The sequence below is a fragment of the Doryrhamphus excisus genome, linkage group LG3 (assembly GCF_037039965.1).
Source record: "Doryrhamphus excisus strain RoL-2023G ecotype Guam linkage group LG3, RoL_Dexc_Guam_v1.1, whole genome shotgun sequence".
NCBI lineage: Eukaryota > Metazoa > Chordata > Actinopteri > Syngnathiformes > Syngnathidae > Doryrhamphus > Doryrhamphus excisus.
In genome coordinates, this window is record NC_136359.1 from 23,220,243 (window position 1) to 23,236,506 (window position 16,264).

At 38.9% G+C, this 16,264-nt stretch overlaps 1 protein-coding gene across 1 annotated transcript; it reads left to right on the plus strand.

Annotated features, from left to right (window-relative positions):
* Positions 1–319: 319 nt before the first annotated feature.
* On the plus strand, positions 320–15,943 carry LOC131128621 (mothers against decapentaplegic homolog 2). Its single transcript, XM_058071644.2, has 11 exons — positions 320–520; positions 4,071–4,405; positions 6,242–6,331; positions 6,448–6,641; positions 7,603–7,737; positions 8,673–8,747; positions 9,667–9,720; positions 9,813–10,025; positions 11,706–11,843; positions 12,097–12,241; positions 13,798–15,943. The coding sequence occupies exons 2-11, from the start codon at positions 4,170–4,172 to the stop codon at positions 13,919–13,921; spliced, it is 1,404 nt and encodes a 467-aa protein (XP_057927627.2). The 5' UTR covers positions 320–520; positions 4,071–4,169; the 3' UTR covers positions 13,922–15,943.
* Positions 15,944–16,264: the final 321 nt, after the last annotated feature.

The window sequence follows — 16,264 nt, forward strand, 5'->3', positions numbered from 1 at the left end:
GCGCAGCTAACAATAACTAATTTAATGTTTCATTTATTGTTGACAAAATATATACACTAGAGCTCTTCATGCGACAAGATGTTATTTAAATAATATTTATCGTTTAAATAGCCTCATATGCCTCTTTGTATGATTTCCATTTATCAGAAACTCTTAAACAATTTGTCATTTTTCTATCGTTGCATTTGAATACATCTCACCATCAAAACGGCAGATTATTAATCCACACTGTTATACTTTTGAAAAGCAAAAAATAAACATCGTTCTGCAATCCTCCAATCGCGTAGCTCCTTGGTTTAAGGTCCGGTAACAGCCAATCAGATTCGTTGTCTTTTTCCGGTCTACCTAACATGGCTAACTAGCTCAAGTAGCACTGGTAGCAACTTGGAAAAGACATCAAGCTTTGTAAATTTCGGCAGTATTATCGTATCCGACTATTGTTCTGTGTTCTATCGGGGTGTTTATTGGACTGTCCGGGCTTTGTACGACAAGAAAGGGGATTTGGGAGGGTAACACTTTGGTGAGTATTGCCACGCTTTAGCTGTTTTGTCGACTTTAAAGATTGTTGTTTTTGTGCGAGAGCTTCGCTATCCAACGGGATCCAACGCGTAGTTTGCAGTAGTTGGTTCTTGATGCTAATAAGATTTTTGCTTCCGGTTTTGATTTTTATCAGAAGTAGAAAAATAATAATAACAAGAATACAAACATTTAACGGCTCGTCTGAATTAAAAAAAAAACTAAGACTACTTAAATTATATGTTTAAAGGGTTGCCCTTAACCTGAAATAAACGTCCTGTTTCAGGTAATAGCAGGCAGGATAAGCGGACTGTTGTTTGTGTGTTGTGGTTGACAACAAAAGGATTTTTGATTACAAGCTGGAAGCTAGCCTTCATTCCTGCTACCATTAGCCCACCTAGCTAGGCGCCAGTCTCCACTTAAATTGACTCACCGTTACGTACATGTTAAGTCATTTTTATTTCTCTATATGGATTTGCTGTTAAAGAATTTAACCTTTCATGCTCAACAAGCTTATGAATGTTGTGAATTGAGTCAAGCCCACGTACAGCCCCAGCCCAGGTAGATGGCTAGCTGTCGGCCTTTCAAAGCCAGTTACTGTCGGCACTCGCTTTCACACATGACACTCATTGTACACTTATTTATGTTATCATTGTTAAGGTTAATGATCATCTGTATTTTATAGCTTGTCTGAATTGAGATCATTAAGACACATCCCAGTCAGCTAACTTTGTAGTCCGTCAAACTTACCAAGTGTATGCTAGTTGTCTTGCAGCATTTAGACAAGCTAACTTTTAAGTGGTATGGTTTACTATACAAACTTGTGCAATTCAACATGTCTGGTAAGGACTAGTAAGAGGCAGGGTTTATTTTGTACTCCCTCTTCTCCATATCTATTACTAATAATTTACATATCATATGTTTATCATGTCGACACTGACCATAATACCGTTTTGTCATTGAAAAGTGTGTTGTTTGTAGGGAGGGCAAAAACAAGACAATGTGTAAAGTGTTTTCCACAGGACTGCAATCTATTTGTGGTGATCTGATTTTGGATAATTGGAAATGATGCTTGTGCGACAAAGTCACAAATACTTATTTTCCACTGAATCAAACTTTTTGGTCTTTGTACTTGATGAAGTTTGTGGCCAGGATGGAACCATATTGCCTGTGAACTGACTCTGACGCTAGTTTATTTTTCCATTGGTCTGAGGATCCATGTCATTACATCACAGGGTTCCCTCCGATCATGAAATTTCAAGTGTTGACCATTGATTTTGTCAAAACACTCACTGTAGTCCTTGACACTGTACATTATGTACATGTAAATATATAAATATGAAAGGTGCAAAAATGTCAAGATGAAGGTGCAAAAGGCAAAACGTTTTAACGTAAAATTGCACATTGCAGGAAACTAGTTTGGTAAGCACAAATGAGAAGGGGCGGGTGGCAAGCCTTTCATTCATTCGACCATTGCAAGCTAACGTGCTACAGTTAACAGATTAAACAAATACAACTTGATGGACTCCAGGCATGTCTGACTTGTGTCTGAGTCGTCTGTTGTGATGGCCTCCAGGGTTTTGGTGGAGTTTGGAGAAATACAACATTGTGGTATTAAACACAGCAGTAGCACCAGCAAGCTTGTATGCCGATTGTCTGTGGCCCGAAACTTGGTTGAGTTCGTCAAAATAAGGCATTAATCTCTGACACTACTGCCGAGGTTTTTCCTTTGGGGTCTGTAGTCTCTCTAATTTCTGAAGTTTATTTGTTCGAAAGACTGAAACAAAAAAAAAACCGCTGCAGCCATCTTGCCTCTTGATGCATTCCAGGATCGGCAGGGTTTGTTTCAAATTTCTTCTGCACTTCTTCAACAAGACTCATTGAGTTTTCTATTGTTAGAGTTGCAATGTAATGTAATAAAGATGGAAGTAATGAGTGGACTTTTTTTTTTTTAGGTAACCCCGCCCACTTCATTATACAAACTGTTCACTCACTCGGCTCAGCAAACTATTGGAGCCAGCGTTGAATAAAAAAAAAAATACCCCTTTTGTTTGAACCAATTGTATAACCACAACAATGGAATAGCAAAGCTCTGAGAACCAGCCCCAAAAAATCTCCAAACTAGTCCACAGTGGAAAAATGGGTATAAGTTGGCAACACCGATCCGTCCTGCTATATCTTCTTACATTCTGGCACACCATCGGATGTGCTAAGAAGCAGTTGTGATATCGTCTATTATACGAAGTTGGAACAACAAGTTCCATCCACAGACCATCTCATAATTCAGGGGTGTGTCGGTTCAACATTGACATCGGATATCAAGAGAAAAAACAGAATCGTATTATATCGGCCTACATGTAAAATCTCACATATTGAGACGCCGATACAAGCAAACCATTCCAGAGTCGGTGCCAGCACTTTTAGAACTCCATGTGGCACTATTTTTATGTTCAAGTCCAAAAATAAAAACATTGCACACAATGGCGACACATGCATTTTTTTGTCGCTTATCCTCATTAGGTTGCGGGGGGTATGCTGGAGCCTAACCCAGCTTACTTTGGAGGAGAAGCGGCGTACACCCTGGAGTGGTCGCCAGCCAATCGCAGGGCACAGAACCGGGGAAGTTTAATACAGCCAACTTCATCTTTTTCAGGGCTCTACATTAAAAACAAAAATTATTTGCCCACGGGGGAATCCTTAAGGTGAGAACTACTTACCCGAACTTGCCCCGTGTAAAATGAAAAGACTGCAATAATGATATCTAGTTGAGATCTAATTTTTGTGGCATTACATGAGAATCTCAAAGATGAAATGATTATGATTTCTTGTGGTTGTTTTGAATAGACACATTTGTGTACTAGTAAAGTGTTTTTAATCCAGAAAAAAAATGCTCAATGGTCAAACAATAACTAATAAAATACTTGTTTAGGAGGCACTGTTTCATCACTTTTTGCTGTTTTTTCCTTCAGAAGTTGTTGAAGAATTAGACCATGTTGGCAGGGACGCCATGATAGATGTTTTCCTAGTCAAACCATCGCTGATTGGTTGATCGCGAACAAGAACGGTGTGGGTAAAACACGGACTACGGACCGCGGTCTAAATAAACGATTCTGATTGGTCCATTTCAAGATTTGCAAGGATTGGTTTGCAAATTACCACCGGACTACTACACTGGTGATAAAACTATACCACATGTGCATAAATAAATACATAGGGCAGTTTTCCCTCATACCTATTGTTGCTGACCAGTGCTCTGTTTGAGTAACATCACTTAATTAACTTTTTCCAACAGTTCACACTTGTGCTGATATCAGCTAGGTATGGACTGATATTCAAGGCTACAGTATCAGAAGTGAAAAAGTTGTATCAGGACATCTCGATTATGTTTTTAATGCTGCCACAAGTAAATGAATTGTATGGTGTAGCAATGCATAGTTTATATAGGGATTGATTTCATATTGTTTGTGTTATCCCTGGCTATTTAAAAAAAAATTGCACTCGAAAATATTTACTTCCTAATGGTGTATATGTCTCTTTGTGTTCTATGTCCTCAGACTCTGCTTCCTCCCCCTGCCGTGAAGCCACTTCTTGCGTACGTGTTGGGAGACGGCCCATCTCGAGTCCCCTGGAGACTTCTGGTTTGCCCAGCCAAGATGTCCTCCATATTGCCATTTACTCCACCGGTGGTGAAGAGGCTTTTGGGCTGGAAGAAGTCAACCAACGGACCAGGTGGAGCCGGCGGGGGAGAACAGAACGGCCAGGAGGAGAAGTGGTGCGAGAAGGCCGTGAAGAGCTTAGTGAAGAAGCTGAAGAAGACGGGGCAGCTCGATGAGCTCGAGAAAGCCATCACCACACAGAACTGTAACACCAAGTGTGTCACCATCCCCAGGTAACATGCCAAGCATGGAAAGAATTTCTGTATTCCTTACAAAATCCAATACAATGTAACCCTGGTTTTCTCATGGGTTACGTTTTTTTGGGAACCCGTAGCAAACAGTAAAAAAAAAAAAAAAAACGCAAGTAATTGATACTCATATATCAATTTTTATTTTAGACGTGTTTCCCCCTCGCAGAACCCTCTTGCTTGCTTGACGTTGTTTGTTTTCCTCCGATTTCAGATCGACATTTGCAATAAAAGCGTCTAATTATTTCATTAGATTAGTGCTGCAACGATTATTGGAATAATTTGAGTACCTCGATTACATAAAGTATTGGATTTTCTTCTTTGAGGAATCACATGCGTCACTTATGTGTACACGTATACAAAGGACGAAGAAACAAGCGCATGTTTGAAGACGCAGGAAGATTGAAGAGCCTGGAGAAGGCGACAAGACAATGACAGAGACGGAAAACAAAATGTGGCTAAAGTTGAACTGATGTGTATCTGCGGTACTTGCATACCACAATAGCAGCCGTGTGCGGCAACAATGAAATCCCAACATGAAAGCAAGCATTGGTTGCTGATGTGGCTGACGGATAAAAGAACTCTGCGATAAGATGCACAACCTTTTATGTTGTGTGGAAAAATTACTTGTTTGATTGCGCTGATCATGCCATTTCCATTCTGGAAATTTATTTACTTGTTTGTTAACTTTAAATGACTAGTGGTGCCATTGGCTTAAATCTTTATTTTGTTACCTTGATTTCGGCAAAAAAAAAAAAAAATTATTTATTTATTTTTGGGCCAATGTATTAACACGGCAAAAAAAAAAAATATATATATATATATATCAATCTGTTTATTGTATCTTAATGGTTGTTCTTGGCTCAATGAGCAGAAATATGAGCAAATTCTCTAATGATTTTTTTGCCATATTGAGCTGAAATATTCTAAAATTTGTTTACAGGTAAAGTTTTTGACAATATGAAATATTTTTGCCTTTACAGGTTTATATTTTCACAGCTCGGTTTTGCACCCAAAATGAGTATCATTTTGTTTCCTTTTGTCCAAAAATTATGTTCTTCCACTTACCCCTATTCCAAAACATTTATAATATACCATTTCATTTAATCTTTCTATTTGCTAAAAAATCGGGGCAGGATCTCATTCCCAATCCAGAGGGAGCACTCCACCCTTTGGCCTCTGATTTGGAGGTCTGAGTCCCATCCCAGAAGCTTCACACTCACATGCAAACTGCCCCAGTAAACACTGAAGGTTCCACTCAGCCCGAAGAGGCCATCAGGACCACATCAGATCCTAAGGCCCCTGAACCGGCAAACTCCACATAGAGGGATCCCCCATGGATATCCAAAACCCAGATCTTCCAGATCTCCTGACTGTGTGGCCAACATTATGATAAAAGAAAAAAAAGTGTCCCATTGCATAATTCAGAGAGCATACAATGCAGTGCAATGAAATTACTGAAGAAATTGTTGTTAAAACAGGCGAGAGATGTTTCACGTGTAAGCCAGCCAACCTTGATGATCAGACTCATGTTTAGTGGGAACAATGTCCCATTCCTTGCTGATAGGTTGGCATCACTCAGATGTTTGCTTGTCTCTAGATAATGTTAGTTATCGCCTGAGAATTCTTCAAGGTCTTGCCGTGTTAATACATTGGCAACCTAAAACTGAATGAGTTTCGCTTATGTATGTGTGCTCTGCGTACAAACCAGAATAGAGTAATGCAAGATACTGTATGTTTGTAGTGCGTCGCCGTCCATGGTTTCATATATCTAATAATAGTCTGCTTTTTGATTTGTATCTTCTGTCTTTTGGTGCACAGCAATTGCTCAGAAATATGGGGTCTGAGTACACCAAACACTATTGAACAGTGGGATACATCAGGCCTTTACAGCTATTCGGACCAAACAAGGTGAATATTGACAACTTTTACATTATGTTTGTATACAACCTGCTCTATTCGGGAACGTAAGAGTCTTCATCAATGCTTCTCTCCCCATTGTGTGTCCTTCTGCTCCCTTCCCTTAGATCCCTTGACGGCCGCATGCAGGTCTCCCACAGGAAGGGTCTTCCGCATGTTATCTACTGCCGTTTGTGGCGGTGGCCGGATCTTCACAGCCACCACGAACTTCGTGCTATCGAGGCCTGCGAGTTTGCCTTTCACCTCAAGAAGGATGAGGTCTGCATCAACCCCTACCATTATCAAAGGGTGGAGACCCCAGGTGAGATGGCTCTGTGGAGCTTCTATTTTTTACTTCAGACATAAAGTACATTATGTGTTTTTCTTCCCATTGATTATATTCACCATGGTATCAATAGAGTAGTGGATGTTATTTATAAGTTATAAGTACATTACATTTTCCCCAAACACAGCTTTTTAGTCAAAATATATACATATTTTTCTTCTCTAATAATAGTAAACAATGGCAATTGAAGAGAGAACTGAATTTAATCCTATAATTACAACAGTCATTTTATTGCGAATGTTAATCCAAAAGCAAATTTAATGTAAACCTCAAGTGAAAAGGTTGAGCGAAAATGGTGTTCTACCCACACACAAGAAAATCGTTCAGGCTGGAAGGAGAGCCTTAAAAACTATAAAAAGGCCCCTGTGTAATACCAGAACTGCCTACTACTCATCTTTAACCGAACAAAACAAAAAGAACTACAAATTCCTCCATTAACTTCCACAGTAATGCCGATGACACACGACTGTACTAACCAAACTACTCATCTGTCCAAATTGACAACATTAACTTTGTATAAGACTGAAATCATAGTCCTATCTATCTGAACCCAACCAGTCGAGACAGACGGCCGCCCCACAGAGCTTGGGTTCTGTCCAAGGTTCCTTCCCCAGAGGGAGTTTTTCCTCGCCTCCGTCGCCAAGTGCTTGCTCATGTGGTTCTCTGTTTTTCATTTATGAATCTGACCGCCATGTGTAAAGTGCCATGAAATAACTGTTGGCACAATATAAATAAATTTTAGATTTATGGCCATGTCAATTACTCAAGTTTTTTGTCATTTGCTTGTGGTCTCAGAACATGACCCTTTGTGAAAATTGGGCATCAACTATACAGCGTTCCCTTCCTTTGCGATTAAAGTAGACTTTTTGTTTTTAAAGCCTAAGTAGATATTTCTGTATGTCGAAGTTAATTTCTTCCCAACTTTCTTATGTCCCAGTTCTGCCTCCAGTGCTTGTGCCAAGACACTCAGAAATTCTAACAGAGCTGCCACCTCTGGATGACTACACTCATTCCATACCTGAGAACACAAACTTTCCTGCAGGAATCGATCCTCCGAATAACTACATACCAGGTGAGGTTCTCAGCGCATCGTAGTACTTGGTCGAACCAGAGAAAAACGTTTACGTTCTGCCTTGAAAATTCACACTAGCACTCCTGTTTACATTTTGAATGAACTGTTTGTCGGGCAATATACATTTCATCATTACATTTAAATATATTGAAATTGATGAGCAAAAGCATGAATTTTCATTAATTCATTACAGTCGTTTTTAAAACATATATGTTCAAAGACAGCTGGGGTAGCCTCCAGCACGCCTGTGACCCTTATGAGGATAAGTGGTAGAAAATGAATGAATGAATTGTCTTTGGCAACATTCATGTCAAGTCATCCGACTGTTTTGTGTTAGCATTTTTGGCTTTAAATTATATTATATTATATTATTATTATATTCGGTTAGTGTCAGATCTTCTGGAATCAAGGTTCTACTGTATACCCAATAAATAATGCCCCCCCCCAAGCCTCTCTTTGGACCCCTTTGCAGCGTAGTATCCCATTTTCTTTGGAAGCTTTTAATTGAATTTGTTTACCACAATTACATGCACCTTGCATATTATCATTATTATTTTAACTTGTTTAGCGTAAGCTTCCATTGGAGTTGGGAGGACAAGGCAAGTATTGCAGAGTCTATCCAAATGGAGGAGCATGATTTAATGAATGATTTTTTTTTTTTACATATCAAAATCGCTCTGAGAATTAGGACTGCATCCGTTCAAGTCTGTTAAAAAGAATAAAGGATTTTATAAAAAAAAAAATTCTTTTTTTCAATATTTCGATCTGCAACAATAGTGTCATGAATTTGTCTGAGTTTGTTTGTTTGAGGTTAAAATGAACATGAACAAAAGTGATTAATTACACGTCTTCTTTTTTATATTTTGCCAGCACTACTTATATTAAACCTGAGCTATTTAAAATGTAATTTAATTGTTCTCTCGTCAATTGGACAGAAACTCCTCCACCAGGCTACATCAGTGAGGATGGGGAGGCCAGCGATCAACAGATGAATCAAAGCATGGATACAGGTAACCTTTTGCTTGGAAGAGATCCGCTATGCACTGAAACGTACAATACCATCGAACACCACTTGCTTTGTTGTTTTCATGAACTGTTTCACTTTCATTTCATTTGAACAAAGTAAATAGGACCAATCTGGTATTTTGACAAGGTTTTTTTTGGTAAAATGTGTTTTAGTTCTTGTTATTCTTAAATCAGACATAATTTTGTATTAATTCACTGAATTTCACAACATTTTACTCAACTAAAAGTACTGCAAATTTGGTCATCCATCAGTTCCTACCTGCATAGTATCCAAATAATACAATTCATTACCAGAAGTAGACCTGATTTCAATGGATATATCAATACGTCAGACCACCCGTTAAAATGGTAATTTCACCACCCACACCCACAAATCCGCCATCTTCCTCAATAAACGAGAACGAACCATGCCCTGCTAATTAACAAATATACAATGTGCCACAATTTGTTTCCTTTATTGTTGATCGTCTGGCTTCAACTGCCATACATTGTAGTTATGAGTAGCGCGGCAAATCATTGAACTTGTGATTATTGGAATATACAATTAATAAACAACCATTTTGGTATTTCAGTACAGTAGTCTTTTTTTTTTTTTTTCATTTTGAAATGTAAATGTACTCTCATTTGAACCTCACAAATGTGATTTTATATATATATATATATAAATGTTGATGTTTGGTTCATATTGATTTGGTCTGTCAATGGTCATCTGATTAAGCTTCAGCTTTATCGACTTATAATAATAATTGTTAGTTTCAGCCATATGTATGAGCATTACATAATTACGAAACAACAAATGTGAAATAATGGCTAAGACTTACTCATGCTTTTATTTATTATACTATAGTATTTGATATTGTCCCTTGTGTGGAACTCAGGCTTTGGTTTCTTGTCTTGTCCCAGGTTCTCCAGCAGAGCTGTCTCCCAGCACTCTCTCACCTGTCAATCACAGCATGGGTAAGAAGAAGCTCCGCCTCAACTGATATTGCGTCAAGGTCTTTGCATCATGTAAACACTTTCTAATTAGTCACACTACTCTCTCTCTTTAGACCTGCAACCCGTCACTTACTCAGAACCAGCCTTTTGGTGCTCGATAGCTTACTACGAGCTCAACCAACGCGTAGGGGAGACGTTCCACGCCTCGCAGCCTTCTTTGACGGTTGACGGATTCACAGACCCATCGAACTCTGAGCGATTCTGCTTGGGCCTGCTTTCTAATGTTAACAGGAATGCCACTGTGGAGATGACTCGAAGGCATATAGGTAAGTTACGGCGTCAAAAAAATGAATTGCTACCACCAAAAAATACTGTCAGGAAATATAGGAGTATAACGGCACATGTTTTTGGAATCAGATTTTTTTTCCCCAAAATATACATCTTAATGCAAACTAATTTTCAGGCCTAAAAATGGCTAAATGAACAGAAATACAAATATAAGGCATTCAGAAGACTCATTTAAAGACATTGTGATGATGGTATTCTACACTGGTCACTCGGTGTCAGTAATATTACTGTAGTGTTTGGTGAGTCACACAAGCACCAGATGTGATCGCCGGAACAACAGGCTTTTATTGCAGGGATACTGTTGCAGCTTTAAGCCACGGCAAGCTAAAACTCAACCCCCATGTTTTGACATACACTTTTGATGCAACTTAGACACATCATCAGTGTTGTATCCTGGGTTCACTGGGTGTTTCGGGTCTCACAACAGACACCCTCGCCCAGGTGACCCAGCCGGGTTGATCAGTCCCGGCTTGTGTCTAGACCAGGGGTCTCAAACTCAATTTACCTGGAGGCCACTGGAGCTAGGGTCTGGGCAAGGCTGGGCCGCATCAGGTTTTCCAAAAAAAAACAAACGCATTTATTAAAAACTGAAAAATATACAAACTTTTTCAATGCTTTGGTTCCGATTTTCTACAATAAAAGCTCTGATAAAACATTCCACTGTTCTCAAATATCTTCATTTTTATTTTTCTGCACAAAATAAGATGAAAAATAAACAAATTAAGAATAAAGAAAATCAATCAGTAATAAATAAATAGAATAATAATAATAAAACGGCAAATAATAAAAACTTAAGAAACCACATATAGTTGGTGGGTAGACAAATTATTTTTTTCAGATTAAAATGAACAAAGCATTATTAGAGCCCTGTAGACATGACAAAACACGACTATAGTCACATTTATACTCTTTTTTTTTATTTACAACATATTGCGCAACTGCAGGGTCTTGAGACACATGCTAACTCGCAAACTAGAGAGCTAGCGACCTAAACGGTAGCCTTCAAGTTATTTCCTTTAAACTTAAATAGCCAAAAACTTACCACTTCCACACGGATAGGGAGGATAACTATTAACAGTTATTTAACCTTTAACATGAACATTAATCAAACGTAATAATTTTTTCTGGGTACATGATACCATACAGCATCCATATCAAACTTGCGCGGGTCGCACTAACATTAAACTTTCATATCAAGGCGGGGGTCTCAAACTAGTGTCCTGCGGGCCGCATTTGGCCCGCGGGCCGCATGTTTGAGACCCCTGGTCTAGACTGCTCAAGCCCAAGGTTGTTTCATTCAGCTCCCCTAGCATCGAAACACATTTAAAATACCACATACAAGCACTAGTCTTATTTATTAGTCTCGTCTTAAATGGCTCTGTGTATTTTTCTGATCATTATATCGGGTAACATGAGTGTAAAGTTGACTATAGGGGTGTTATTTAATGTCCGAAGGGCTCTAATAATGTTAGAAACCATATTTAGATGGTTGTAAACAGGTTTTCTATGCTCTAACTATAAAATATTTCATTTATCAATAAGGAATCCCTTTTGGTGGAAATTAACTCATCACAGTTGGGTGTAGGACCAATAAACAAAGATAAAAAAAAAAATTACTGTATATGAAAATGGCATTTTGTTATGTTCTGTGCACACAGGAAGGGGAGTTAGACTGTACTACATAGGTGGGGAAGTGTTTGCCGAGTGTCTGAGTGATAGCGCCATCTTTGTCCAGAGTCCAAACTGCAATCAACGGTATGGATGGCATCCAGCAACAGTGTGTAAAATTCCACCAGGTAACTTGCTGAAGCTTTCAGGTTTTTTTTTTGTGTATTTTCCATAATATCCACAGTGACTCTACAGAAGACTGTATCGTTAATAACAAAGTCTAAGAAAGTAATTCTTAATAATTTAATTCAAAGTGACTTAAGTGACGTGGATTCCACTTGGGAGTTCACGGGCAGGAAAATCAAGCCTTTAGTGAAGGTTAACTTTTTTTCCCTCGCTCATGTCAAACGCCTACACATGTGTGTATTTTCACCTCCTCAGGCTGTAATTTAAAAATCTTCAACAATCAAGAGTTTGCAGCATTGCTGGCTCAGTCTGTCAACCAGGGCTTTGAGGCTGTGTACCAACTCACTAGGATGTGCACTATACGCATGAGCTTTGTCAAGGGCTGGGGAGCAGAGTACAGGTGAGCTTCATTACTATTACCTCAGACATAAATCAATACAGGTGGTCCTTGGTTTACGCCGAAACATTGTTACGAGTAGGGATCGACCGATATGTTTTTTTTTTTTGGGGCCGATACCGATTTTTTTTTTCCATCACCCTCAGCCGATGGCCGATTTTGCTTGGGCCGATATTTGTGGCCGATCACACACACACAAACACATCACACTGACACAATTTAGTACGATATATAAGACATTTCTCTCATCATTAAAGTTTGTGTTGTTGCACGATAAAGGCCTCTCTAAGCAGACAGCTGCTCCAATTCCTTCTCCGACACACATTTAAAGTTGCATAGTTGTTCATTCTTGTTCTGCTCAACTAGTGACAGTGCTTTTATTCGTCTGTTGCGTTATGTGATGTTTTTGGGCTTTCTTGTTGTGACACTGTGACTTAAACTGTTATGCCTAGCGATCACCCAGTGAATTGTGATTGATTTAGTAAAGAGTTAAAAGCAAGCTAACTCTATTACTTGTGAAAACGCACTCTTGATGTGATTCAACTACGTGTGTTGCTGGGCCCTCTGCCTGACTGTAAATCATGCGGTGGAAAAATACATCGGCGAACCCACGCGCGTATCAGCCGATACCGATACAAGGAAAAAAAACGCAAATATGGTCCGGCCAATGTATCGGTCTATCCTTTGTTACGAGCATTGAACATTGGTAATTTCAAAGTTCATTTTGGTCCTTAAATACAAAACTAGCATACCTAATTACCGTATTAAACGTAATTATGTCTCGTGAGCTTCAGCGCGCCAAAGAAAAGGAAAGCCATCACCATGGAAGTAGGGCTGCAACAATTCATTTCATTCATTCATTTTCTACCGCTTTTTTCTCACGAGGGTCGCGGGGGGTGCTGGAGCCTATCCCAGCTGTCTTCGGGCGAGAGGCGGGGTACACCCTGGACTGGTGGCCAGCCAATCACAGGGCACATATAGACAAACAACCATTCACACTCACATTCATACCTATGGACAATTTGGAGTGGCCAATTAACCTTGCATGTTTTTTGGAATGTGGGAGGAAACCGGAGTAAACCCACGCATGCACGGGAAGAACATGCAAACTCCACACAGAGATGGCTGAGAGTGGAATCGAACCCTGGGCTGCAACAATTATTCGGTTAATTCGAGTTCCTCATTTCGAGGAATCTCTTGCGTCACCAACGCACGCAGAGAAAAAAAGAAGGAGATGGTGTTTGGAGATGTGGGAAGATTTAGGAGGCTAGAAAAAGCGGCACAGGAAGGAAATCAAAATGTACAAAAAACAGACAGGAAATGTGGCTCGCCGTGGCGTGTATACGGCAATAATGAAATCCACACCTTTCAGAATTGGTACTCATGGTATTTTCTAATAATTTATGTACACATATAATATACGTCACAGTAGGAACGGAACTCGTTAGTAACCCGAGGACCATCTGTATGGAGATGTTAAAGTGGACAATCTAAATGAGTTGCAGCTCTTTTTAAAGACGATGTACGCTACATTTTGATAAACGGCCTTTGTTTCACAGGAGGCAAACTGTCACAAGCACTCCATGCTGGATCGAGTTGCATTTAAACGGTCCTCTACAGTGGCTAGACAAGGTTCTGACTCAGATGGGTTCCCCGTCTGCACGCTGTTCCAGTATGTCCTAAACAACAAAGGAACCCCACCTTCCCAAAAAAAAAAAAAAAAGTCCATTATGGAGTCCTATCTTGGAAAACCCAGCAGAATGATTTTTCTGTTTATATATGTCATAGTATTTGTGACTCTGTTCCATATACCTCTAAACATATATATATATATACACACACTCACACGCGCGCACAGGCTCACCCTCACACAGAATTTTCAGTCGACAATTTGGCACTTTGTTAGTCATCTTTGTCATGCACCTTGTTAAATTCCCCCGCATCCGCATTTATTAATATTACACCATAGTGTGATACAAATGAAATGAAAAATACCAAAAATATCAGAATATTTCTTAAGTGTTGTGGAAAAGATTTTTTTTTTTTTCCCTCCAGCACACACCCCGACTTGTTCTGAGCAATTAACGTTTTTTTTGTTTCTCTAAGAAACATGGCTCATAAGGATTTGTGTCAGTTAGCTTGGTGGGACAACAACAACAACAAAAAAAAAAAAAGTGGCAATTGTGGAATTGAACTTTTTATAAAAAATTTGATGAAATCCACCTCACTGTTTGCTAGGCTTGACCCCGTTTGTGTCGTTATAAGACATGCTACTTAACTGACAAATAGGATCGTTGGTTTAAAAAAAAAAAAAAAAAATCTCCCAAAAACCCTAAACAAACTGAAAAGTCAGTATGTTTGTTAATTTTTTTTGTCATTATATGGCAGTATTTGTATCCATGATGAAGTCGATCTGCAGCCCGGTTTACAAACTGGGCATGCAGGGGGCACTGGGCAGGAACCAGAGAGTATCAGGTTTTTTTTTTTTTTTTTTTTTTTTTTTGCTTTATGACACGACACTGGGAGGCCTTGTACTCTCTGGAGGGGGGGGGGCATTGACATGTCTCCCCAGTCTGTCTCTCACAGACTGTATCCATCATTGGTTTTTAGCCTATGTCCCAATTGTTTTGCTACTTTTTTTGTATTCCCATGTATTTTTATATATATATACATATATATAAACATACGTCTAACATTTCTGTCATTCGCATTTTCTATTAAAGTAATATTTTCAATAACACAGCTGTTTCAAAACTGACCCGTATAGGCTTTTGGATCATTCCTTCATTTATTTAGACCCACAGTTCAGCTGGAATTCATTTCCAGTAGCAGCTCTTTCTTCCAGTGGGGAAAAAAAAAAGTTCCATAAGTTCTGTACCGTCTTTTAAATTTGCCTTTTTTAAAATTCTATAAACAAAAAAAAAATGCCAGAAACTCAGTCAAAATACCATTTTCTGCAATGGAATTATTTGGTTCCAGAAACATGGCTGCTCCTTTCATTGCTTAACGTAATTTTTGAAAAAAAAAACCAAAACAAAACATCATGACAGCAGTGTTTTTGTGCTTTGTCCAGAGATTTAATGTCAGCTTGCTGTCACTGGCTTTTTAAAAAAAAAATCATCAAATGTGATCACTTTCCTAAAAACAAGCGCAAATGTGCCCCCCCCCTTCCCCCATTCCTGGGACATTTGGTGTTCAAGTGTATTGTATTTGTTCTGTCTATGAAATATAGAAATACAACAATTATTTGCTCTTCCCTTATTGTCGGTATGTGGCTGGTGCAAGTTTAACATTACCCCCCTACCCCCATCACCCCCACCCTCACCCCACTCCTTGATGTACATGCATTCATGTCATGGCACTAGAGATTGTACTTGAAATGCACCTAGTGACTTGAATACACGGAAATGATCCATGTTTCATAATTGTATCCTTGGCCTACAACATATGAATGTGATTTTAAAAAAATAATAACTTACAAAAACCAATGTGGACCATACGTACATATACATAATAATAGTACAGTATGTGTGTATTTAACAGTTATCTTTTTTTGCAAAGCAGTCGGTATAGTAGATGTTGCAATTTTACCAATAGAGGGCGGTATTCTTAGAGCAGGTTTTTTTTTTTCTGAACATGAGCTTCTCAGGCAGGGCATATTATGCAGAATTAATAAAACACTAATAAAGATTTCTATTCTCCTGAGTCATGTTTACTCATTGTAGATTTACGTCAGGGCCTCTGTTGCACAATTCGATGAAAAACAGCCATAATCATATTAAATTATACATTTGTTATTTAGTAATTGAAATACTCATTTTCAGCCCCATGTATTGAGTTGTGGAGTAAGACTCCTATAGAGCAGCTTCACAGGATAACACAAACGGAAAGCTTTCTACATCTTCCAGAATCTGCACCTATTCCAGCTGTATTTCCTTGCATTTCCAAAATGGTCTGTTGTAATTTATTCCACCCACATCCCCACTCTATTGTGATCCGTCCCTGGGTACAACTTGTACCCGGGCA